General features: G+C 42.4%; 1 protein-coding gene across 4 annotated transcripts; it reads left to right on the top strand.

The window, feature by feature from the left end:
- Positions 1-8,109: 8,109 nt before the first annotated feature.
- On the top strand, positions 8,110-23,998 carry LOC110989506 (aquaporin-3-like). Of its 4 annotated transcripts, XM_022253943.2 has the most exons (9): positions 8,153-8,253; positions 12,807-12,883; positions 15,247-15,395; positions 15,992-16,124; positions 17,476-17,613; positions 19,468-19,577; positions 20,125-20,342; positions 21,243-21,413; positions 23,319-23,998. In XM_022253943.2, the coding sequence occupies exons 2-9, from the start codon at positions 12,823-12,825 to the stop codon at positions 23,326-23,328; spliced, it is 990 nt and encodes a 329-aa protein (XP_022109635.2). In that variant the 5' UTR covers positions 8,153-8,253; positions 12,807-12,822; the 3' UTR covers positions 23,329-23,998. The 4 variants fall into 4 exon arrangements, with proteins under 4 accessions (XP_022109637.2, XP_022109635.2, XP_086993246.1 ...); XM_022253945.2 differs by lacking the exon at positions 12,807-12,883 and having other exon boundaries at positions 8,110-8,253; XM_087137120.1 differs by lacking the exons at positions 8,153-8,253; positions 12,807-12,883 and adding an exon at positions 9,733-9,751.
- Positions 23,999-24,235: the final 237 nt, after the last annotated feature.

The raw sequence follows: 24,235 nt of genomic DNA, 5'->3' as shown, positions 1-24,235 counted from the left end.
AGTCCATGGACTTGTTAGTTCAACGATGCGAATCGGTCCCGATCAAGCAGCGGCCGGGTCCACAGGTGTACGGCGTTATCCCTGCTCGGCTGCACGCCCTATTGTCCAACTTTAAGGTCTAATTTTTTGTTTGCCTTACCAGACTGTTTTCCCATCCACCGTGCACCCAACGCCCTATTCTTGCAGGAGAAAGAAAAAAAAAAGGAGGGAAAAAACATCTCACAACAGTCGGGCTTGAAAGGGTTTGACCAACAATTCAGCAATCACCGCGATTACCTAGCGTATTTACAATAGCATTGTTCCCCTGATTGGCTCGGTATATTTCAATTTGCAGGCAGCCTTTGTTCCCCCACTTTATAAGTCCTTTCGCCCCGTCAAGCAGGCACTGGTTGTTTGAGTCTGCTTGTCTGGCTGTCCCTTCTGGCTATACTGACCCCAGATCACCGGACAGTGCACTGCGTGGTAGGGGTGACTCGACCAGGGGACAGCATTGTCGAAAAAATATATTTAATTGTAAAGACGATAACATCTTGTGTGTCAAGATTATGTTGTTCAGTGTTGAGAATGAAATAGTTGCTCCAATTGACTGTTTGGTTCTTTGATTCGTAATACCTCTCTCCTAGTTTGCTCACTGTCTTTTCCAAAATTCCAAATAAAACTAAAGGTAAATGCACATTTTCTCACACCGTTTATGACCAGCAAAGATCAGTTTCTGACAACTTGGGTCTCAATTTGGCCTGAACGTAGAGGACGCCCTGTTGAAATTACGCCATTCTCCTCGCAAAAAATAATATGCTCATGAAGTACGTGTGATTTGCCCACCAGAATTAGATCCGTTTGGAGCTTACACAAGATTGTCTTTAGGCCTAACCGAAATTACCTTCAGGTTTTTTTCTTATTAAAACCAATAAGCTCAGACACTGGATTACTTCACAGAGGGACAGTTCAACACCATTCCCGCATTTTTTTTCAGTGCCTTACTTCTCGGTTTTAGATGTCTAGGTTACGATAAAACTTCTTTTACGTTTAAATCATAATCTGGGAATTCGATTCTGGGATCCATTTATTTATTTCGAAATTCAGCCAAGCAATCAACCATCCACTTATGCCATTAAATGGTGAGTAAAGTACCGGTCCCCTCCAATCTCATGGAACCTAAAACACCCCCTTGCTCCGAATGGAACACGCACAGGTGCACCAGTCGGCGTGATCAGACGATGAGCCTTGAGACGAACACCTGCAAAGTCTCAGGTATGGCGTTCCCGACCAAAAAAGAGCTACCCCGTGAAATCGGGTCAAAGTACCCCCTTGATTAGGCCCGCCCCCTGGGACACCATGCGGGTACATTCACCGGTTGGTTATATGGTGCTTATCCAAGGAAGAAAGCCGCGGACTTGACTCGCCCTGGGGGTTGGCAGCTCGCAGGAGACCCCGCGGGTGGAGAAAGAAAACCAGAGCCATTATTAGCCTCTTTTCAGGATCTTTTGACAGTGTTCAAAGTCTCCCGGTTTGTGTGCTTAAGCCCGGTAAAGATACAATCCAGCCGGCTGAAAGGCCTATAACAAACTTGGTTTTTTTCCCCGCATTCAAAGCGTGAATGTTTTTACACATGTCGCGAAGAATGCGGGCAGCCGTTGTGTGTTTGACAGAAGTAGGGAAAGGAGATCCACGGCCCTGTATAAACAAGCTTCGAAAGCGTCAACATTTCAAACCTGGAGATTATTCTGGTGACATTTCTTTCATAAAGGCACGCCGCAGAAAATTGCCAATCTTTGATGAATGAACCCGAGACTTTAAAGGCACAAACACCCGTCGGTGGTCTGCCACATTATAAACTGTAAATGATTGGACTAGTGCGAAATACTTTACAAAAGCACGACTTGAACTTTAAGGTGCTAGGATATTTGTTAATGCCAAAGAATTGACAGTGTCTGCGCGGCACACTGCTGACCCGATTTGGTTTTGCCACGTTGAAATTTATCGCCACAACTGAACCGACTTGGCTGATGCCTTCTTGCCACTGATGGATTTCGTGTTGGGGACATAACTTTTAATAACTTTTTTCCCCTTTTATAGGCATAGTAGACACCTCTCTCTTATTGCCTACGATTTGTATGGAAGGTCAAAATTGTCATAATTGGGGTTTTCGTTATACAATGCGGATTTGCCGCGTTAGCGTTGAAAGTTAAAAAGATTGATGTAGCCGAGCAGCGATGCTGGTATTATTCTGTGTTTTGAAATCGGTGTGAGATCTTTATGACTTTGTCACAATTATTTGCTTTCTTTTGAACTCAGTGATAGCCATAGCTTGCCAACCACTGGTGGGAAAACACTGCTATTGTGCCCTGCCTTGGGAGTTTGCGGGAAAATTAAATACTCGAAAATGCTGTACGGGGTTGGACTTGAACCCACGACCCACGTGCCAAGTCATCCAGCAAGGCTCCTTCGTGGTCATTTTGTTATTCATGAGGTTGTGAGCTGAGCTGCTGATCCTCAGGCCTCGTTCAAATCACTTGGCTACGGCCGAAAATTACACACGACTCTATAAGAACTGACCGCAGCCGCTACTATACACTCGTGTGTAATTGCCGGCCGTAGCAAAGTGATTCGGACACAGCCAAATAGCTGTCGTTCCAAATGGTTCGGGGGTCGTAAACGTTGTGCAGCCCTCTGTTGACCGATCCAATTATGGAAAGAAATTTCATATTAACAGAACATACCGTTGTATGTTTCTGGTTTATTCTGTTTTCATGTGAGGGCAGCACAAGGTGTTTGCCTTGGTTTCAGGTAAAGTTAGGCCTATTTGCAACCGGGGATAAGAATATTCAAAAGAAGATTCAGTTTCGCCATTTCCCACCACAGGGTCCGTAATACAAAATAATAGGAAGTCGCATACTCATCATTTTTTTAAAGTTGGAATAGTCTTCGTTGTGTGATTTAAGTACGATGGCCGACAAGTACAACTTAGACTAATGTCATTGATGAAGTTTCAACGTGACTCGGCACATCAGTCAGTGACTTCCGGCGATTTGTCTGTTGACAGCCTCACGACGGGGAGGGGGGGTGGGTGTTGCTTCGACAGGAGTCCAGTTGGAACTCTTGTCACAAAGTCGTCGTTTAAGGTAAAGTGCACACTACCGGTGTGACTTGCGACGACCGAAGGGGGGGAGGGGTCGACAGGACACCAGCGGAACTTGTGTCGAAGAGCACAGTGTCACCGTCCATGGTAAAGTGCAAACGATCATTGGCGCGGTCCAGTTGCCCAGCACCAAAGTGTTGCAGCCGCTCACGCCGACTGCGCTACGTAAGGGGCACTCGCTGTAGCTGAACCTAACTCGAAAAGTCGACAGCACAGGAGACCAGGGTTGTGAAATGGAAGTTTAGGTGCCTGTCTGATTTGAAAGAATTGAATTAAAAGACTCAAGCTTCCAACCTCCTCGCTTTGCCACTGAGCATCTTTTAGTTAATTGCTATCTAAATATACCAATAACGGCTCTCTCTTAAAATGTTCTCGATGTCATAAACAGCTGATTGCATGTAGAAACCAGAATGACCTTAGTTAGCATCACTGTGTATTGAAGACAAGGCAATTCATCGGCTAGTTTAGATTGTTCGTGAGACTTCTCCACAGGTTGATGCCAGGTTTTACAGGAAGTGCCAAGCAATGAGATGTTTCTTGTTACCTGTGACAAGAGAGATTGTACCGAACATACTGCATATTGGTCCCGGGTTAATCGAATGGTCCATCCTGGCCAAAAGTGTGTGGGGATATACCTCCACACCTACCCACCCCTGCCCACAGTGAAATTAATCCGATATCCTTTTAACCGTAGAGGACGATGGTAGGCACATAGGATTTAAACATGTGGGTCAGCTAGTTTCTGACTCCACCTTTAAATTTGGATATAATTATATTAACAATTTAGTTTCATCAGTTTTTGCCGGTTCCTTTGCGAGCAAACATAAATATTTGTACTTTTGCAAGCACATTTAGCACTAAATATTTAGTTAATGCCACAAAAGTATATACCCAGAGACCAACAGACTAAATAAAGAAAATATAAAACGTGGCTTCCAAAACCGTCATATGTTCCACAAACTACTAGGGCTTCGGTGTTCGCTCCATTAATTACAAGTTCAGGTTCATGAATTTTAATAGTGACTACACTACAGATGACTCAATGTCTGCTCTGCATTCTCTGTAGTGAGCCTGGCAAAAGGTTTCGCAAAGAGACGCTTTGTGCTGGTTGGAACAAACCTACTCGCGTCCACGACAGTCGTCCTGTTCACTGCACGTTGGAAAATCAGCAGAGAATTGGAGACAGGTTGTTGTGATGCAAATAACATAGGCCAAAATTAGGAAGTTTATGACATCATAAAATCCCTGAATTTACTCCTATTCTTGAATTGCCTGAGAACAGCCAAGAAACAATGATTTTCAACATTCTTTAAAGACATACCTCTGAACCCTTGAACTAAACCCTCTCCTTGTTTGAGCTCTGCCCTGTTTCCTTAAAGCTCGCTCCGCCCCTGAAAATCACGCACATGAAGCCACGAGCTACGTGATTCTGTCGGGCAAAGCTGCGGTACAAGGTAGTCAGTGTGGCTCCTCTTAAAATATATCAAAGAAATGAGGTTGCTTAAAGGCTTATGAGAATCCAAATTGGCAGGATTTTCCTGTTTGCGAGATCTATACAAACCAAATACATATCAAACACAAGAAAAAGATGCCATCTTGTCAGTCCGACAAACTATATTGTGTCAGAAATAAAGACTGTTGAAGTCTTCAAGCACAAGGTACATATGAAGTACACGATTATCTCACAAATGACTCTTAGTTCCATTTTTGTTCTGCCATTTTAAAGGATATATATTCTGATGCCTTTTATAAAATAATACTACGAATTTCATTAATCCTGAGCAAAAGTTTCATGCAAATCTAGGTAGAGATCTCCGTATTACTGGTATTCAGCGCAATGTGCTGTCACATATTTGATGGTTTTCTTTCGCGTTTTCTTTTCCTTAGCGATTCATCGCTCTATAAGTAAAGTACCCCGGTAAATACCAACGAGCCACCATTTCTCAAAAAAAAAAACGTTTTCTTTGAGCCAATTGTGGGTGCACACTTTGAACAGAAAAGTCTCCAAACCGAACAAGACTTTTTATGGATGACGCATCTTTAAAATATAAATTGATGCCAAATAGTGTTTAAAGACATTGAGGAGGAAGGGGCACAAAAGCGATAATTTAAGAATACGTGTCATTATGTAGATATGGTTTAATGAACCAAAACGAAGCAACGGGGCCAAACGATGTGACGAGATTGGGGTTTGGAGGATGCTACAATTAGAGATGTCAGGCTGTATTGAAGTTAAGAAGATCTTCAAATGAGCTTGATCCTGAGAGCCTAGTCTGGAAGCACGTATCGTTGGAACGAGTGGAATCTGAACTGAAATAATTATGATGTGAATATGTAATTGGATGGAACGTTTGCTGGCCTCCGATTTTATGTAAAATATGCTGATTTAACACCACAGTGGGTTCTGTTTAGTTTTTAATGTAGGCGGAACATATGCTCAAAGTTTAAGTTTAAAATAGATGCTGGCGACATACGAAAAAATAATTGTTGAACCTTGCCATAATTTTTTTTCAAAGAGAATTAATAGGCCTACAAAGAAAACCAATAAAATAACTAATGCAATATACGTACAGCTCTTGGACTCGACGTTTTTTCTTTTGTTGCTTTTTATTTCATTTTAATTTGATTTTTGGGTTTTCTCTTCTGTGTTTTTCATTTTCTAACAACTATCTCGAATTTTCTGTTCAGAAAACTTCTTTTCAAAAATATGGGGAGGGTATGGATGATTCTGTGGATCTGTGGATAATACCCGCCCCATCGGGGATGAAGCAAAACCCCTCAACATGCTTCGGAGTCTCTCCAGAACTTTTGAAGGATACATTTTCGTTGTCAAGGGCTCTGGGTACCAGCTGTCAATCACTGACCTGAGACTGCAGGTCGTATCACACCCTCAAAGCGCAGCAGCGTTGTGAAATAGTTGATACGGAAGCTTCATCTCCGTAGGAATTGATAATGAAAAAGAGCTTACTTGGAGCGACATCAGCATCACTGGTTGGGTTAACCCTAAAATTTCCCGTGGCGGAGTCCTTCCTCAACATTTTTGACAGATATTGCCGCAGTACATGTTTTCATGAGTTTATGGAGTAACTCTTGGCGGTAATTTCGACATCAGTTTTGTAAAAAATGAACATAAGTGTTGTCGCACAGCGCCCACTTTCCCAGACATGTCAGCCAAAAATGTATGCTTCTTCATCGCCGTGCCCAATGCAGGCGAGCTGGTATGCTGTGTATAGCCTTGAACTTAAAAATAACCGTGACAACAAGTGTCTTTACATGCATAGCAAGTTATAACAAATTGGGCAACGCACAGCCGAGTTCCGGGGGGGGGGCAGAACCCAACCCCGGCTGTCAGATAGGCCAAAATAAACAGGCTCTTTGAGGGTTAAGTTATATGTAGGCTGCGAGGATATTAGATGCGGTAGCATCTCTGACCCCGGACGTGTTTGTGATACCTGAACCGAACGGAAACATCCCAGATATCTTCTTGGCCTATTAAGATTGGGTTTGCCAAGTTTAAGTCATTCAGCCTGAAGGCTTATCCAGAAAGAAGCCATGATATAATAAATGATCTACCCAGAATTCGCCATGGTACGATATCTATCTACCCTCAACATCATTGACTCTTTAAACAGCGCCCTCCCTAAATTTAAGATAGTCGAAAAGTCTTTGCAGTTAACCCTATCTTAGCTTCGGCATTTAAAAAAAGTTTCCAGTGAGGCATAGCATTAATGAATACAAAATGCGTTCAAGTTGCAAAACGACAATGTTGATCTCTTTCGCTTAACTCGGCTGTCAGTTTCCCGGTAGTATCTTACAGATGGTCACATTGCTCAAAATGGTGAGCGATTCCATTCACTTATCTCCATGTCACAATCCGGATCGCTCAAGGGCCATTCTGAGCTTCACAATCTGCCAAATGCTGGTGAACCAGTCTTAACAAATTTGTCTGCTGGGTGGTAATGTGGAGGACATGGACTTCACTGGTAACATTAATGGCATCTGCCTCCTCAGCAGGCTTGAGCGGGCAGATTTGGGGATTCTGTTTTTGGATACAGAGACCTATCGAATGGAGCTCTTTTTATGCAGCAGGAAAGTCAAATGTTATACGACGAGGGTAATAAAGTCAGGGTTGAATCCAATACCGATAGGACCCAGGCAAGATTTGAGAAATAGCTTGTTGTTTCCACTTTTGCCTTCAAATGAAACTTGCATTGTATAACTGATCAACGGATGCCAAGTGAGGGCGCCGCACATACCTGCATGAATTACATCCAATCATGTTTAATCGCAAAGATAAATTTTAAAGTGGTAAGTTGAGTTGGATAAGATTTAGCCTGTCAGTTCCTTTGGTCAACAAGATAAAGGAAACTAATCAGTCGGATGTTTGGCTGGCAAAGATTTCAATGCAGCTTGGCATTTACTTCAGACGCCGTGGATAACACATCTGCATGTTTTTCATCTTGTCAGTTTAAAGCCGTGTTGATGGGATTGTTCCTGTTTTACCCTACCGAGATGGATTTATACTTTTATACGTGAATAGCTGGTCTGCGAAACGATGTTTATTTGCCGAGAATGACAGACCAACATCTTACAAAAATTGTTGTCGAAATCATATGAAATCATGCTTTTGCTCAGCACGAAAAGCAAAGGCAAGCATTGGCAGAAACTCTGTCCTTTAATCCTCATCGGTGATCTTTCCTCATCTCTATCTGCATAATCTTGTTATCTGCATAATCTGTAGAGTGTTTCCTTTTTGAAAAAAGGCTAAAATTTAACGTACTTCTTCAGTTTCAATGAAGCTTCTTGGCTCAGGCTTCTTATCACATCATTTTTATCCAGCTTCCTTATAATTATTTCCTGAAGACTATAGTCTTCAGGAAATAATAAGGAAGTGATTTCAAAAGATTCGTGTGGCAGATTTACTCTGGCTCCGTTTAAATCTGCTCCATTAGCTTGAAAAGAGGGCGACGTGTATAAAAAACGGTTAACCGCGGCAGTAGCTGTTGTTCAGCCAGAGGGCGCCGTTTCATCAAACCGTGTTGACACTTCTGGTGGGGGAGGGACACTTGTTCCTGAAGTAGACTTCAACCTGCCCTGCTGACGCTGTGAAAGGGGTGAGTATTATGCTCTTAATCCTTCATATTTGTTTATGGTAATGTCTAATACTAAACCCATTTGGTGATATGCCGTGGAGAAATGTTCAACACTCATTGGATTTCCTGGTTTCTGCTTGGGAAAAAGTGAAAGATTCTGACCGCGGAGACCAACATATGGAATGTATGGTCCGTAATTGGAGCATAGAGAAAGAACACGTGACGACATCCCCGGACCTGTGGTTTCAAGGGCCCAGGAACTGCTGCGAGTCTTGTCTTGTGTATTGCTAATAATAATATAATACCTTGTGCTGATTGATCAAGAACTGGCCCATTGCCTGCCGGAGATACTGAAGGGTAATATTATATCTTACAGCATTAGTGAACTGCCCCCTGCCCCGTAAATCGATATATCACAGGAAGGAATCATGAATGTTGATATGTCATACGGAAAGGAAACTCCTGTATCTGGGCGATTAGCTGTATTCTGAAGTGCATTCGCGTCTGATTTATCGTTCAAGTCCCTGAACTCTGACACCTTGCTTTCCTCAGCGCTCTCGGTAAAGTCGTGCAACTTCTAGACTGCAGGGCATGTACATGTACATGTACATGTACATTGTACATGTACGTGTGCGTGTAGGTCGAGTGTGTCTTGTGTTTGGTTTTCTAATCTACATTGCTTGCTCTTGTACGTATTTGTTTTCTTGGGGTCATTAAATCATACAACACAATATGCGTGGATACACAGTAATGTTTAGTTTTAAACTCGCTGTAACAACTCAAAGATTTCATGCAGCTAAAAGACCGCTGACGTGCGCACACGTGCAATTAAACTATGGCCTACACAGTTTCATCATGGAGGATGGTTTCACCCAACAAAAATGTATTTGCTCTTTGCATGCTGTCGCCGTAAGCACGGAGAGCCTCGAACTGACAGCTTTACGCAACAAATATTTATAGCCGCTTCAGTGACTCCCATGTGTGTCAGTTGCCGAGGGAACCAGTGAACCGGCTATATTTAATTATGTGAAGCCGAGAGTTTGAGGTTCCCGATACTTATGGCAGCAGCGTTGAAGAGCGAATTGCAGTAGGCATACACAAAAGCAACGTTGACTGCAATTCTGCTCCAAGACGAAAATGTTGCTGCACATCTTGAAGTAAATCCGTTTCCCACAGAGAATTAACTATGCGTGAAAAAAGTCCTTGAACTAGACAGTGCGACCTAAAGTTGACATCAGCAGTAAGTGCTGCATGTGTAAACAATTCGGTTGAATGATGGTAATGCAAATAGTTATTCCATCTGGTAATATTGCAATTTTGCCCGCATAGAGAAATGGAAAAATAATAAAGTGAACATGTCATTTTTTATGACTATGTGTCCCAGTGCGGTCTAGGTAATTGCAAAATCAGCGAACCAGGTCCAAAGAGGGATACAATTTCTGATCAGAAAAGAACGAAATCATGTGGTCCGGAGGAACTGCAAATGTGAGGGCTTTTGAGGGACCATTTTTAATCGCAAGTATGTCTCATGTATAATTATGAAATTTTTTGAACAATTTAATTCCAAGACCAATTTCCGTATCAAGGAGAAATCAGTTTCGCGTCCGTCCAGTGTAGAATGTTTCATTGTCAATCATTTTTATGTCATTTTGTCACTCGTCGACCCTGATAATTGTCTATGTTTTGTCTTAGTGACTTCATCCCTTCGTCCTTCTTTTTAATGGATATAAATGATTACCTTTCAAAATTGAATATAAATGGGAATTTCATTCTTTGTATTTGTTCAGATAGGCCTATTGAATTTTTTTGCCAAAGTCATGCTTGTAATTGGAAGCCTTTTTAAAAATTATCTCCCCTCCAAATTGGTGCGGGTAGAAAAATAAATGAAAAAGAAACAAAAAGAAGCCTTTCCCAATAAAATGTATGGAAGAAAGGTTAAATTTGTTCTCGACATCCTTTCTCTGTGGATTACTGAGTGAAAATTATTCCCTTCTTTGTTCCAGGAAAGTCGTCGAGAAAATGCTGATTATAATTCTCCCTCAGTCAAAGGAGAACCCCTTTAATTTTTTTTTAATTGAAAATCATTCCCCCGTATCTCTGCGCATGGCCAGGTGCCTTGAATTGTAACAGTAATATTGTCCAAAGTCGTGACTCTTATCAAGATGTGCAGTTTGACAAGTTACCCGAAGCAGTGTCGCTGGGAACCTTCATCTGGAGTTTTAATACAAAATGACAGTTCATAACTTTACGAAATAAAAATGTTCAATCATCGAATACAGACTCAAGCCTGTACTGAAGCAATATATACGAAGAATCGTCTCATTGCATGTGGAAACCGCGTGCCTTTGACGACGTTATATTACCGTGGACAATTACTTTGATAAAATGGTTAATTGATCATATAGCTTCCGGTATTATAAGTTGGCATTCGGCTAATTAATTTTTCTGGACCATGTTAAAGACTAGCGATGGACTTGTGACAGGGGAGAATGTTTCAGTAAATAACTCCAGTAAAAATGGTATTTGACTTTTCTGTGTTGGTTACGTGTGGGTTAATGTACGCACAATTCAGTTTTAACTTCATTCATCAAGTTTAATCTTGACAACGCGTAAATTTTCCTTTAATTTTCAAAAGCATCCAAAACTAAAACTTTCAGAAAAGAACAAACGTTAACATTTTGGTCGTTTTGTGTTCTGAGTATTTATTTGCTTTTGTCGAAGGGTTTGCAAAAGTAAGCTGGACCTAAGTCATTGTGTCATGTGGTTAGTCACGCGCGCCGGGTTTCTGAACTGTCAACAGAGTGGGACGAACTTTGACCTCCTCGTGACTCAAATATGCCGCACTCTAAAGATTTTGTCCGAGTTTTTAATTATTCTACAATTGGTTTTGGCTACTCGCTGAACCAAACTGGCCAAGAGTAGGTGAATTCCAATGGAGAGGGAGGCAGACCGAGGTGAGTTGGGCAAATTATGGTTAAAGTATCGATTCATTAAGGATCTCCAATTAATGTGGCTTTCCTAAGATTTAATGAGGGGAAGTAAACATAACGAAGAGCAAGGGGTAGAAGTAACGTAAGAGAGTGTATAACACATGTATTGCCTTAAATCATTTATTTTCCATTCATGGAATAGGTCCAAGGGTCCCACTGCTGGTAATAGATCTAAGTGGGGCAAAATCAGTATATTTTGCTCACAAAGATGGTTACAAGTGCAGTAGGGTGTTACACCAGCCATTACTGATTTGAAGAAGAAGAAGAAAAAACCCAGAAATCCCACAACAAACCGGGCCGAGGGTTGCGTCCTCCACTGGGAGAGGGGGACAAGTTGACCCCCTGCTATCGTTGGATACTCCAAAGTTCAATATCCTTTTAGTTTTATTTATTAGAGTTCTATTAATCATCATTTATTATTCATTTATACGATTTAAGGGGCCTGGAATTATTTTGAAAGCCTGTAATGTTCGGGGACAAATTCCTCCAAATTTGGCTACTTGTCTCACAGTTTGATGTTTTATATAGCCCACAAATATCGCCTCCTATATCTAGTCAGAATCTGCTAAGTTTGCAAACATTGGGCGAAGAAGGGAAGGGGTAAACCTAACACCGGCAACTTAAGACGAAGCCGAGAGTTCGCGAAACTCAGGCCCTGTGGTAAGACGCGGCTTTCTCCTGGTGGTGGTCGCCATATTGAAATTTTATCCCCCCTGGTATTGAATGTTTTGACCTGACACGTTTTATAGCATTGTGCTATATGGAAATATAAATTATAGGGTCATTTTCCAAACTGGGGGATACATATCGATGACAATTTACACATGCATCGTCATCTTGACGTCTCGGTTTGTTTGAAATTGGCGTTAGCTCTGAAGTTAAGGTTTATAGCCTTTCCTTCAGTACAAGTACATTGATGCATTCCCTTGTCAAACGCTTTGCTAGGCTTACACAAGTGATGTACATGTAGTTTTGAAACTGCATGTATGCCTCTTTAAAATTATACCTTTCTTGGAAGATGAATATCCGATATCATTGCCCAGAGGCACATATTCTGTAACTAAGGACTAAACTTGCGCACGATCTGAGAAGGAACTTTTGCCAACTAAAGGCAAGTAAATATGCACGACTTGTAGATACTGTTGCAAACTGATCGAACACTGTGTACATGATAGGCCCCTTTGTATGTACATATACGTGATAGGCTCCTTTGTGTGTTTTGTATAATTGCGGTTGGTTTATCAAAGGTTAAAACGCTCTATCCTTGACCCACAATCGGTACTTAAGTTGGACGGGAAAATCTGATAGAGTTGCATAACAGAAGTAGTGGCATCACTGTCCCTGCAAGCTCGTGGCATTACCATGACCTACGCTCACTGTCTGTAACTCTCCGATCATAACAGTGACCGACATACATGTACTGTACATGAAAGCCCCATCGCTACTCACTGTATACTTCTGTCTCGGTATGTTGCACGTAGTGCACCATGACCTGACCTTCCGGCGCCCTTCAAAAGTTCCCCTTGTCAGAAAAAAATGCAGCCCGTTTTATTTGTCACCTAATGAGCCATCTGTGATTTGCAGAATGGCACTGTAGCGAATGGCCAATACCGAGGACACCCAGTTATTGTCGGCCGACCGGCCTGGTTCATATCTGAACGGTAGGTTAAAGCCGTGAGTACATGTACTACAATCTGGTGTAAGGCTCCGCATGCATTTTCTGAGTGGAAGTTCCTGGTATTCCCTGGAATAAAGTGTTCAGCTGTTTCTGTGTGTCGTTGTGTGGGGTAGCTTCAGGGGGCTTCTGTGGACAACTTCCATCGTCTTACGCCATCTTTGTCCGTCTGTTTACTCTTGTCTGGCGGTTCCTGCACGTGCAAGTGTTCATCTGTCTTTTTGTGTTAACAACATACAGGCTGAGGCTACACCGTGACTTTCTCAACACTTCGTTACTTCCACACATTTCTCATAATTCTGACTCAATGAGCTTTGTTGGCACGTGACACAAAGCGGGGAAACACTAGGCCTACGCTTAAAGTCCCCCCACCCGTAACGGAGCGAGCTGTCGATGTCTTTTGTCCTGTGGTGTGCAGCCCCAGCGTACCACACTTTTTTAATATCAAGCTTTCAATAAAGTCACAAGTAAGATTTGAAACTTTACATGATGGAAGTACATGTACGTGTAGTATAGAGAACCCACCTCTTCTTGAAGAGATAGATGAACCCCACCTCTTCTTAAAAGAGATAGATGAACCCCACCTCTTCTTAAAAGAGATAGATGAACCCCACCTCTTCTTGAAGAGATAGATGAACCCCACCTCTTCTTGAAGAGATAGATGAACCCCACCTCATCTTGAAGAGATAGATGAACCCCACCTCTTCTTGAAGAGATAGATGAACCCCACCTCTTCTTGAAGAGATAGATGAACCCCACCTCTTCTTGAAGAGATAGATGAACCCCACCTCTTCTTGAAGAGATAGATGAACCCCACCTCTTCTTGAAGAGATAGATGAACCCCACCTCTTCTTGAAGAGATAGATGAACCCCACCTCTTCTTAAAAGAGATAGATGAACCCCACCTCTTCTTAAAGAGATAGATGAACCCCACCTCATCTTGAAGAGATAGATGAACCACACCTCATCTTGAAGAGATAGATGAACCACACCTCTTCTTAAAAAGATAGATCCCATGCACGGTGTACCCGCAAATCCTTATCATAAATAAAAAATCACAATTTCCCCCTTAGGGCAGTTGTCTGCTGATGGTGATGATTGCTAGTGTAAATTTACCTCTTCAACAACTCTTACTTTAGGTAGCAATTCAAAATTCCTATCGGTTGACTATAGGACAGGGCCATCCAACCAATGAAGAATAATAACAGTGACGTGTGTTAAGTGAATAAGGGGGGGGGGTGTTGCTCCACTGAAACCACACACATCCTTGGGAGTAATGCAATGTAAAGGCATTTATCGGTTAGAATTGGCCACTTGAGAACACTTCACCTGATAGCCAACCGATCATAAATGTATCGGTGGGACCGTTCTGTCCGACACCTACCCGATAAGAATTTTGAAATGGTGCCTTAACTGGTGTTTGCTCTTTCCTGTATTGTTTTCGAGTACCATTTTGCCTTGGATAGTCCTACATGTTTTCTATTTAATACGCTTGCATTGCACGTTGTCACAGTGCAGTTTGTCGTTTCCTACGTTATTCTTGTACTTGTGAGCCCACTGAGGGCGCCTTTCCTTCCCAGCTTTCCAATTATAATATTTTGCTTTTCTCGATGCTCCCCTACACCATCTTTTTGTGCAATGCCCTTTATCTGCACTGTACACTCCTAAAATAATTTTCTGCTTTTAGCACAAGAAGGAAACAATTTTATACAGTACTCGGCGTCAAAAAACACGCGTGAAAATTGTTAGAAGTCCTTGAATCTGTCGAGTTTGTTTTCAAATTAATGATGTTAACTTTACTTTTGAAATTCACATCAACCTCACTGACTACCAGCATCCCCGTACTTCAACCGTCAGTAGTGTGTGAGATATTTCACTAGCCCACTTTATATGGTTTAAGCCGGAGTCTTTCATCCCTGGGAATTGTTCTTGCGCCATTTTACTGGTTAGTTTCTTCATATTTTAAGAAAAATAAATCTAACTTTCCTATATACCGTTTCAGAGCGCACGAATCGTTAATGATTTTACTTGTTTTTGTCTCATCAACATTAATGCTGACAAATTTCCTTTCGCTAGTCTTTGACCAACTTAACGGAGTAACGCGTACCGGTTCGATTTTAACGGGCATGTCTATAGAAAACTCTTACCCGGTGAGACACCACTACGCCTTAAATTAAATGAACCTGAATTTGGGCGTATTTTGCAAGTCACGCAACTGGTTGAAAAGGTATTTGGCACGTGCGTATATCCCCGCCACCCATTGCAAGCGTACAACCATGTCAAAGGTCAGTAAGGATTTTGTACAACTTTAAGAGTCCATATCTAATGTTTTGGTGATGTATTTTCCAGGTGATTCGATTCAATCCCATAGCGGCTCCAAGAGCAAGATGTCGGAGGGTTGGTTCACGCACGTAGACAAGTTCCTGGACAACCTCCGTCTCAGAAATGAACTCGTCCGCCAGTTCTTTGCCGAGCTGCTGGGAACTTTTATGCTGGTGGTGAGTTAGATAATGAAAGAAACAATGTCTAATGCTTGTTTTTAAGAGATCGTTTCATAACAAAGGTCCCCTAATTAAACGCAAAGATCCTGTTTCATAATATTGATGTCTGTGTGAAAAAATGTTGTTGAAGGCACTTAATTAAATGCAGATCCTGCTTCAACGATGCCGAAGAGTGTGTTGCTGGGATGCTATACAGTGGCTGCCGTCCATTTCTCAGATTTAACCCCACAACATAACAAAATGAAGTGTTAACCATTTGTTATGTCGTTGCAAGATTGGCATACCCACTAGTTTTAACCCGAATGGGCTCTTACATACAAACCATCATCATTTGAAGACATAAATGTAAGAAATGGTTGTTGACCCATGCCCGGACCAATGCTCTGTGGCCGTGACAAGCCCGCTTGACAACCAGGACAAACAGCTCTGACCCTTCCCAGAAGTCGACGCGCTGATTTCCTAGTGAAAGCGCTTTTACATTGACCAATTTGTGAATAGCGCCACCAGCTTTCGCTACTGGGAGAGAAACTGATTAACTGATAAACTGCTTCACCTTTGAATTAATTATTACTATGGTTCTTTTTGAAATTTAGTTGATCGGTGATGGAGCTATTGCGCAGATGCAGTTCTTTGGCGGAACAGCATTAGGGGCTGGCTTTCTGAATGTGAACATCGGGTATGCCTTCGGGTTGATGCTTGGGGTATATTTTACAGCTTCAGTATCAGGTAAATGAATTGTCCTCAGCATTTTCCCATTAGTTGCAGTGACATATCCAGAGGGGGGAGGGGAAACTTTCCCCCCCGACAGATTTTCGCGATGTTTTCTAAGAATACTGCACAGCTGAGTACTAAAGAAAGTATTGGGTATATTTATGAAATATTAGCACCCAAACCCAAAGAAAACAACACCAGCGAATAAAAGCAAGGAGGTCGGGACCGCGAGTAAGGCTGTCGATTTTTTTTTCTCCACAACATCATGTTCGATGAGCCCAAAACCGTATTGGCTTTTGAATTCCACCCCCCGACACCAAATGCTGGATACGCTGATGGTCAGTTGGAAGAGGAACTGGGATCTTATGTTGTCAACGAAACAGAATCCGCGTTGCCTGTTGCATAGTTCATATGGGGCTGCATCCGAATCTGTTGTCTAGAGGCAAGTCTAGGTCTTCGCTCCATCTGAAACACGCGGAGAGGCGCTGATAATGGGCGTATTTAGCCATAGTTCAGGAAGCCCGTTTCGGACAAGGTCTGAGTAAAGTGAAAACCGTTGTCCAGTTTCAGAGATCTGCTAAGCACGCAAAATGTTTGGTCAGCAAAAAGAGCCTGAGTGTCATGCAAAGTAGATAAGCCTATGTATTACTCGAGAACAGTTCCTCACCCATTAATTATTGCTCAGAGGAGAATGGTTTCTGCTTAGCAGCTGTTCAGAAGGCCCTCGCGATATCCCGTTAGACGGAGAATCTCATGGTAGCCCAGTGCGGTCAACTCTTGTACCGAGGGGTGAATAGGTCTTTGTCGGTTGCAATTACGCGATCATATGCTAACAATACATGTAGAAGCATAGTCGCACCTCTGGTGGTCCGTCACTACCATGGCCCATGGGTGTCGCGGGGAAGAGGGGAGGGGGTGTACAAGATCAAAAAGGGGGAAGCGATATTTTCTTTAGTGTACCTCAAAATCGATCCCCTTCCATTGTTAATGGTTTATCAATTTTCTAAAAAAAAAAAAGAAGTTTTCCCCTCTCTCTGCATGGCCTTCCAAGGACGTGAGGCTTTTGCCCGAATCTACGGCTTTGGCTGCTCGCTGTTGTGTATACCAGTTGCCCAGACCTTAGGTTTTTCACGGCTGGTTCTCTCCTTTTAGAAAATCGAGTTTGCTTTTGACACGCCCAAGCAGGTGTTATTTGCGGGCTCTGTGAGAAAGACGCAAGTACCGTACGAGCCAACAAACTCATGATTAAAGTTACTTCACAAAAGGTAGGCCTAAATAAGAGAAATATATTGAAAGGGGAAAACTTGACAAGTGTTAAGGGTTAGCTTTTTAATTGATACAGTTGAGAATGATGTTGACCTTTCAGGTGGTCACTTGAATCCGGCCGTTTCACTGGCTTTCTGTACCTTGGGGAAGTTGAGATGGATCGCCTTCCCTGTCTACATGCTTGCCCAGTTTATCGGAGCCTTCCTGGCGGCTGCCATGGTGTTTGCTGTCTATTATGGTAAGTTTGGAAAAGTCGAAGTTTAGGTCATCAAGTGTCTCGGTATTTTACTCCTGGTAGAAAAAAAATTATTACAGAATTGAAAAGATTTCAAAGGGATAAATACCTTGTTGGAAAAATACCATGAATTAGATACAACCTCGATTCCCCCTTCTTTTTAACATTTAAGGCAATCTGTTCAAACGTTAACAGAATAAAAAAGTTCAAAATAACAATGGGGATGTCAATTGCTAATAGGCCCGTTATTGAAATAAAATGCAGTCAAATCATACCTGTGCATACCTTCTTAAAGGAACAAATGTTTCCTCTCTGAGCAAACATTAAGCCTATGTAGAAAGGATAGAACAGTGCACTGGAGACTCGATCGGTGTTTCGGTTAATATCAGTGGTTGTTTTCTGAAGTTTGATTACGTATTACAGGCATTCTTGCTGTTCCAATGGATTTGCGACTGTTGCGCATTGCGTTCCCTTATTATTCTGACAGATTTTGGCTTCTCTCAGTAAACAGCCATCTGTATCCGCCTTGAGCAGAAGCACCCCCTCGTCGGTTGAAACGAGCCATGTTGGTAGGGGGTGTTCATTGTTTTTGTTGGTAGCGACGCGACCGCAACTCATGCATTTTATAGTTCTTTGTGAACCAGCGAAGTGCAGTGCCCACCAAAGTGAACCTGTGTTGCTCACGGAGCGTATAAAAAAACTGGACTCGCAGTGCTTTCTACTGAATTAAGTCAACGGCGGTCTTTTTTTTTACCGTGCCGAATACAATTGCGGTGGTTGCTTGCTTGCCGTTGTAACTGTTAATGAAACGAACGAATTCAATCAACAAGGGTGACAAAGCTTCTGTATTACCTTTGGGTAATTCGCCGCGCATTAGGCGCGGTAAGATGGCCGCCAGTGGCTTCAATGTGGCTTCAAGGGTGTAGTCCACTAATTCAGGCCCCATTGAAAGCAGTGTAAAATCAGCATTGTTCGGGGCCCAATAATATGCGTACCAACATCCCTGAGGCATCTGAAACACACGTTAAATTATTGTATGGTCCATAATCTTTTATTTTCTTTTCAATTTTCGGTGGGTTTCTGTGGTTTACCCCCCCCCAAAAAAGTGATTTTTCCAAAGTCTGCTTGCAATCATTTTCCAAGTGACAACCCTCAACTTTCTCGGGCACTTAGGACTCTTTTTCAACAGTATTTTCTAGCCATTCTGCTCTCTGATGAAAGCCCAAAGACCCAGGGAGTTCATCCCAACAACGATTTACACAATCTCACCACTTTGAGGGCCATACAATCTTCTTTTTCAAAAGATACTGCGGGGGTACTTTTAATTCTAATGAGCTGGCCAGAAATTCTCGCTTGAATTAGTGGACTGCACCCTTCAAGAACTGTGGGCCAAGATATTTTTACAAAGGTGACGTCTGTGCTGTTGCTTGGAAAATTGCGCCCTCTCTTGGTCCTTCATACGAAAAGTTATTAACAGTAAAGATAGCTGTTGCTCTGATTCGATAGACAAGGAAATATACAATTTATTACTGTCATTCAAGAAGTCCAAACTTCACGTAGGCCCCCTTTGCTATGTTGAAAATTCTTCCCAACCGCTGGTCTTATTTATTTTTAACCTAGCGAGTGAGGTAATTTCTCACCAGTAAGTGTCCCTCTATTCTAGTTAGCTAAACTATGTTCTGTTTAATGCATGATGGTGCCTCAGCATCCCACAAAGGTCGAGTACAATACAGTGTATACACGCAACACCCCCTCCTGTCGGAGATTATGTAGGTAAGACTTTATTCAGCATGCACGTAAGTATAACCCTCTTTCATCGGCTTGTTGTTTTGTTGATTTCGTTTTTGCATTCGGTAGATGCCATTGACAAGCATGACCACAACAGGACGGTGGTAGGAGGTACGGCGGGCATATTTGCCACCTACCCCAAAGCAGAGCTGTCCTGGGGAGTTGGATTCGTGGACCAGGTCGTTAACTTCCCAGTTTGTTTTACTCAGAATGGTCTTTCCACCGTTGTCGTTTAAAAGCACTGAGTTTGACGGCCACGATACCTGAAATACAGGTAGCAGAAATTAATTAAGTTGTGAGTCTTGAGCTGATTGGAGAGTGTTCTTTATGAGATACTTTGAGCCTATTTACCCACCTGCAATGCATATGTGAGGGCGTTACCTATCATTGGTGCTGTAATTGAAGCCAATAGCTGCCACTATTACTTCCCGGAGAAGCTCGCGTTCAAAGTTGTTAGCCAAAGCCAAGACTTTCGGACGAAACTTAAGGCTACACACTTAAGGCTGCACTGCTCGGTGGCATTGCGCCCTCTCCCGTTAACGAATAATTACACAGCCACCACTTTGAGGCACTGAAACGGCAATAAGTGATATCTTGTAAAACAGCCACATATTCTGAAATTTCACCCCTCGGAGTTTCTGACATTCGACGAGGTTCGATGTGATGTTTTTCCTCGGCAAATGAATGAAGCATATAAACTTAACCTTTGGCCCTTGCCCGCTGTAGCTCTTGGGCACGGCCCTCTTGATGGCGGGCATCATGGCGGTGACGGACAACAAGAACTCCAAGCCCCCCAACGGTCTGGAGCCCGTCTTCGTGGCCCTGACGTTCTTCGCCGTGGGCATCAGCTTCGGCTACAACTTCGGATACGGCATCAACCCAGCGAGAGACTTCGGCCCTCGGGTCTTTACTGCTATAGCTGGCTACGGATCTGACGTTTGGACGTGAGTTGCTCGGCGTCCGTTGGTTCACAGTCAGGAAAGGGTCAAACAGGTCCAGACCAACGGGTAGCTTTAACTCCAAAGAAATAAGCAATCGTTTCATTAGTTTCCCTGACAACGCCTTGTGATTTTTATTTTGACTTGAAAATGAACGTTGCGAATGAGGAAATCGGCAGATACGATCATGTCAATTATTCAATCGACATCATATTGCTAAGTCTTATAGGTCAGTTTTTCACCTGCATGTAACATCACCTTTTTGACAATATTATCACCCTCAGTCTGCTGATCATGACTTTACATAGGTGGGATAAATTTAACCAAATCGAAAAGAAGATGAAAGCATAAAACATGACGCAAATATACTGTATATAACACGATATCGGTCCAGATTTCAGCAGTTTGAACTTCACAACGCATTCAGTACACGCAGTCGGCAAATTCAATTTGACTGAGTGAAAGTAGTCAGATTTCAACTTGATGTGCATGTGCACAAGTGAAGTACCTAACAGTATTTAGTCTGAATAAAAAGAACATATATTACAACGTGTAGTCGATATCACTAGGTCACATAGTGCGCCCTGCGTATACCAGGCAAGGTATGGGACGGAGGGGTACCCCCCTTACCTGTCCAATCCCTATACACACTGTAGACTATTGTTACCGAACACATCCCCTTAGAAGTCTGTAAAGAATTCCTGAGATTCCGATCAGACAATGACCAACACAAAGGCAGGGGGGTTCTCTCCGTCCCATATCTTGCTTCAAATGGCCCTGCGCCTGACGCTGAGCGGTATACCGTCCTGCCATTGACATTGCAACTGTGTTATATCCACGTACCGATTGTGCCTGTAAAACCTCCTTGCTCCAGCCACCTGAACATTCTTCTTCAATCTTGAACAGGCTGAACGGGATTCAGTGGTGGATCATCCCCACGTTTGTGCCTTTCCTGGGGGCACCGGTTGGCGCCTGGGTCTACTACCTGGCGATCGGCATGCACTGCGAGTCGCCCCACCGAGGTCAGGGGGATCACGCGGAGCTGCTGGAAGCGCAGGCGCCGGACGCCGCTGAGAAGTAACTGTCATGGGAACTGCTTAGCTTACCCGTAGCATGGATCAACGATAAGACTAATTGGTCGATTTCTTTTAATGCTGCATGGTTTGCAACTCTGGTTATGACCCGTGTGTTTCAGCATGATTAACCACGGATGAAGTAAAGGGGGCTATGGGGTTTAAAGAACCATCACTTCCCGGTCGGCTTGGACGACCACTTCGCAAAAAGTACTTTTGCTTTGTTTTGCTTTTGCTTGCATTTTACTCATCCACTGAGCACCAAGTGCGTCATGCCACATCACTCCCGGTCTCGTGTCACTCAAGGGCCCTACCGTTGGACACGAACAGGCGTGGTTCTAGAGCCATTTTTAACTTCTGCCACTTATTTTTAATTTTAGAACCGCGCCTGGACACGAGTCCGGTTGGACTTGCCTCGATTCCCTGTTAATCCCGCTGACCTCTGCACAAACTGACTGGGTGCCAACGATCTTATGCTACCTTTACCATCTTTCTTCCCCTATGAGGCATGTGCAGAATCATTTTTGTTTTTTTATTTTTTAAACAAACGTTTTGCGTGGTGGCGAAAACAGAATTGCGTAGTTACCAATTTTTTTTTATTAAATCACGAGCACATGTAGCATTGCGTACAAGGGTGGACTCAGAACCAAGTTTTTTTTTTGGGGGGGGGGCAATTTCTTTTTCTTTTTTTTTTGATGGGGTAATTAGACATTCTGATCAATTATAAGCTTTTTGGTTCTTTCTGAGGGTTAAGGCTATATTGTGGGCTTTTTGCACGCTTTTTGAAAGGAAGGGAAATGAAATAGACCCAAAGATTCGTAAACTTTCGATATCAAATTTGCAGGAAATGTAACAAAGTGTTTTCATTTTGTACGGCAACTAAGGGTCATGGGTAATCTAAAAAAAAATCTAAATTTTCTCCGTATGCTTGAGCATAAATGGAGGTGTAAGGCAAATTTGTTAATATTAAAGTGCTTTTTTTCTTGTTATAGGTTTCCTTCTCATTATGAATGCCCTATCAATGTCAGAATTATAGAATACATGAACATTCATAAATAAATAAAATTCAAAAGAATGAAAAAATAAACTACGTAAAACATGCGTAATATATGAATAATATATGTACAGAATTCTGCATAAAATATGCAAATATACCATAGAATCAAAGCAAACACTGTACATGTACATGATAATCCATGGGGGGTTGTTTGTGTTAATTTCAAGTCAGTTGGGTACTTTTTTCTGGCGATTTTTGCGAAAATTGAAAAATGCATAAATATGTATACCTCACTAATTAATGTGATTAACCTACTAAACAAAATATCGTTTTGCTATCCGTATGGATTATTATTAAGATTAATTTCCCTACAAAAATTCGCGGCAAGGGGGCCTTCCATCTCCGAGATCTTGAGTGTCAAGTTGGCCACTCCCATGAAAACATACTCCTGATAAGCCCCAAATGGTGGAATTGTGACATCAAGGCTGACCAAGGGTTACCATCTCTCCAGCTAATATACAGGTTTGCTGTACTAACAATAAAAAGTTCTTGTGTATCACTTGTAGAAACCTAGTTAATAAAAACAGTTGAAAAAGTTTTGTTTTTGGAAGCAATGCCTAGTGTAGATGTGCCATTGTAGTTCAAGCTTTTTAGTTTAGCATGAATTCGCTGCGTATGAGGATAATCTGGATTTGCTTCGTTTTTCTAACTTCCATGTTTCCTTTCGTAATTTGCATTACAAAGTGTCTCGTTTTTTCGTAGTGATAGTACGTGTTTGTGATGACAGCGAGTTTATGCCTTGTTACTTTCGAACGTTTGTATCATAAAAACGTTATAAAGAACTCGAAGCTACGAGAAAACAAATGAGATTCAGAAATGGGGCTGTTTCCTTGGTTTTTTTTTTCTTCATAGATCCATGTAATCCACAGCGCGCATGGCAAGAGAAAGCTTCGAGCTCCGATGGCACGGAAGAATTCCGAGAAAACAAAAACAAAAACGGACAGACTACGGAGACTACCGATTGAAGATATTGTAGCGCCCTCTCTTGGCACACCAGGAACATCATCTAGTCAGAAGATCAAACCAGGACCTTTTTTGATTAATTAAGTACCACTGTCATTCCCTTTCACTAAAATGTCATTTGAACGTAGCTTGGTAGTCATTACCACCATTGTAGTCGACATCTCTTCCGGGCCGGTTCGTACTTGGCGCAAAAGCGAACACAAGCGTCAATTTGTGACGTCAAATCAAATAGTAGCGCTGCGAATCTGCAAAAGTTTGGCACATCTCAACTCGAGCGAACCTTTGCCGCAAACTTTAGTGACCTCAAATTCTTAGAAGTGCGAACCGGCCCTAAGGCCTTCGCAAGACCCTACAAGACCAGCACAAGTCCTCAAGTTTTAATTCAAGTCATGAGCTATTCAAATGAACTGCAACAAAAGCATTCTGTCGTCACTGTTAATCCGGTTACTATATAGTGAATGTCTAGTGTGACTGGTCTTGTGAGTGGTCTTATGTCTGGTCTTGTGGTGGTCTGGACTACAACACCATTGGTCATTAAAAGATTTAAAGACTCCCTTTCATGCAAAGCAGTTATGTCTCCCGGTTGTTTCAGCTTTATTTGAGTCCTGCAACAGCTGACTAAAATCCAAAAGCACTTCAGTTTGTGACAAAATGTTGGACCGCGAAACGGTCTGTCACCGGCAAACACATCGTTGACGTCGGCATTGTGCAACAACAGTGTGGTGTTGTGTGACATCTACGTCGGTGGGGACAAACAAGCCATCCAACGAAATTGTCATGGATACCGGAGCCATGTGGATATCGGT

The sequence above is a fragment of the Acanthaster planci genome, linkage group LG05, assembly GCF_054643075.1.
Source record: "Acanthaster planci isolate LZ-2023a linkage group LG05, COTS_SCS, whole genome shotgun sequence".
NCBI lineage: Eukaryota > Metazoa > Echinodermata > Asteroidea > Valvatida > Acanthasteridae > Acanthaster > Acanthaster planci.
The sequence above is the reverse complement of the archived record's forward strand: the minus strand, read 5'-3'. Positions and strand labels throughout refer to the sequence as shown.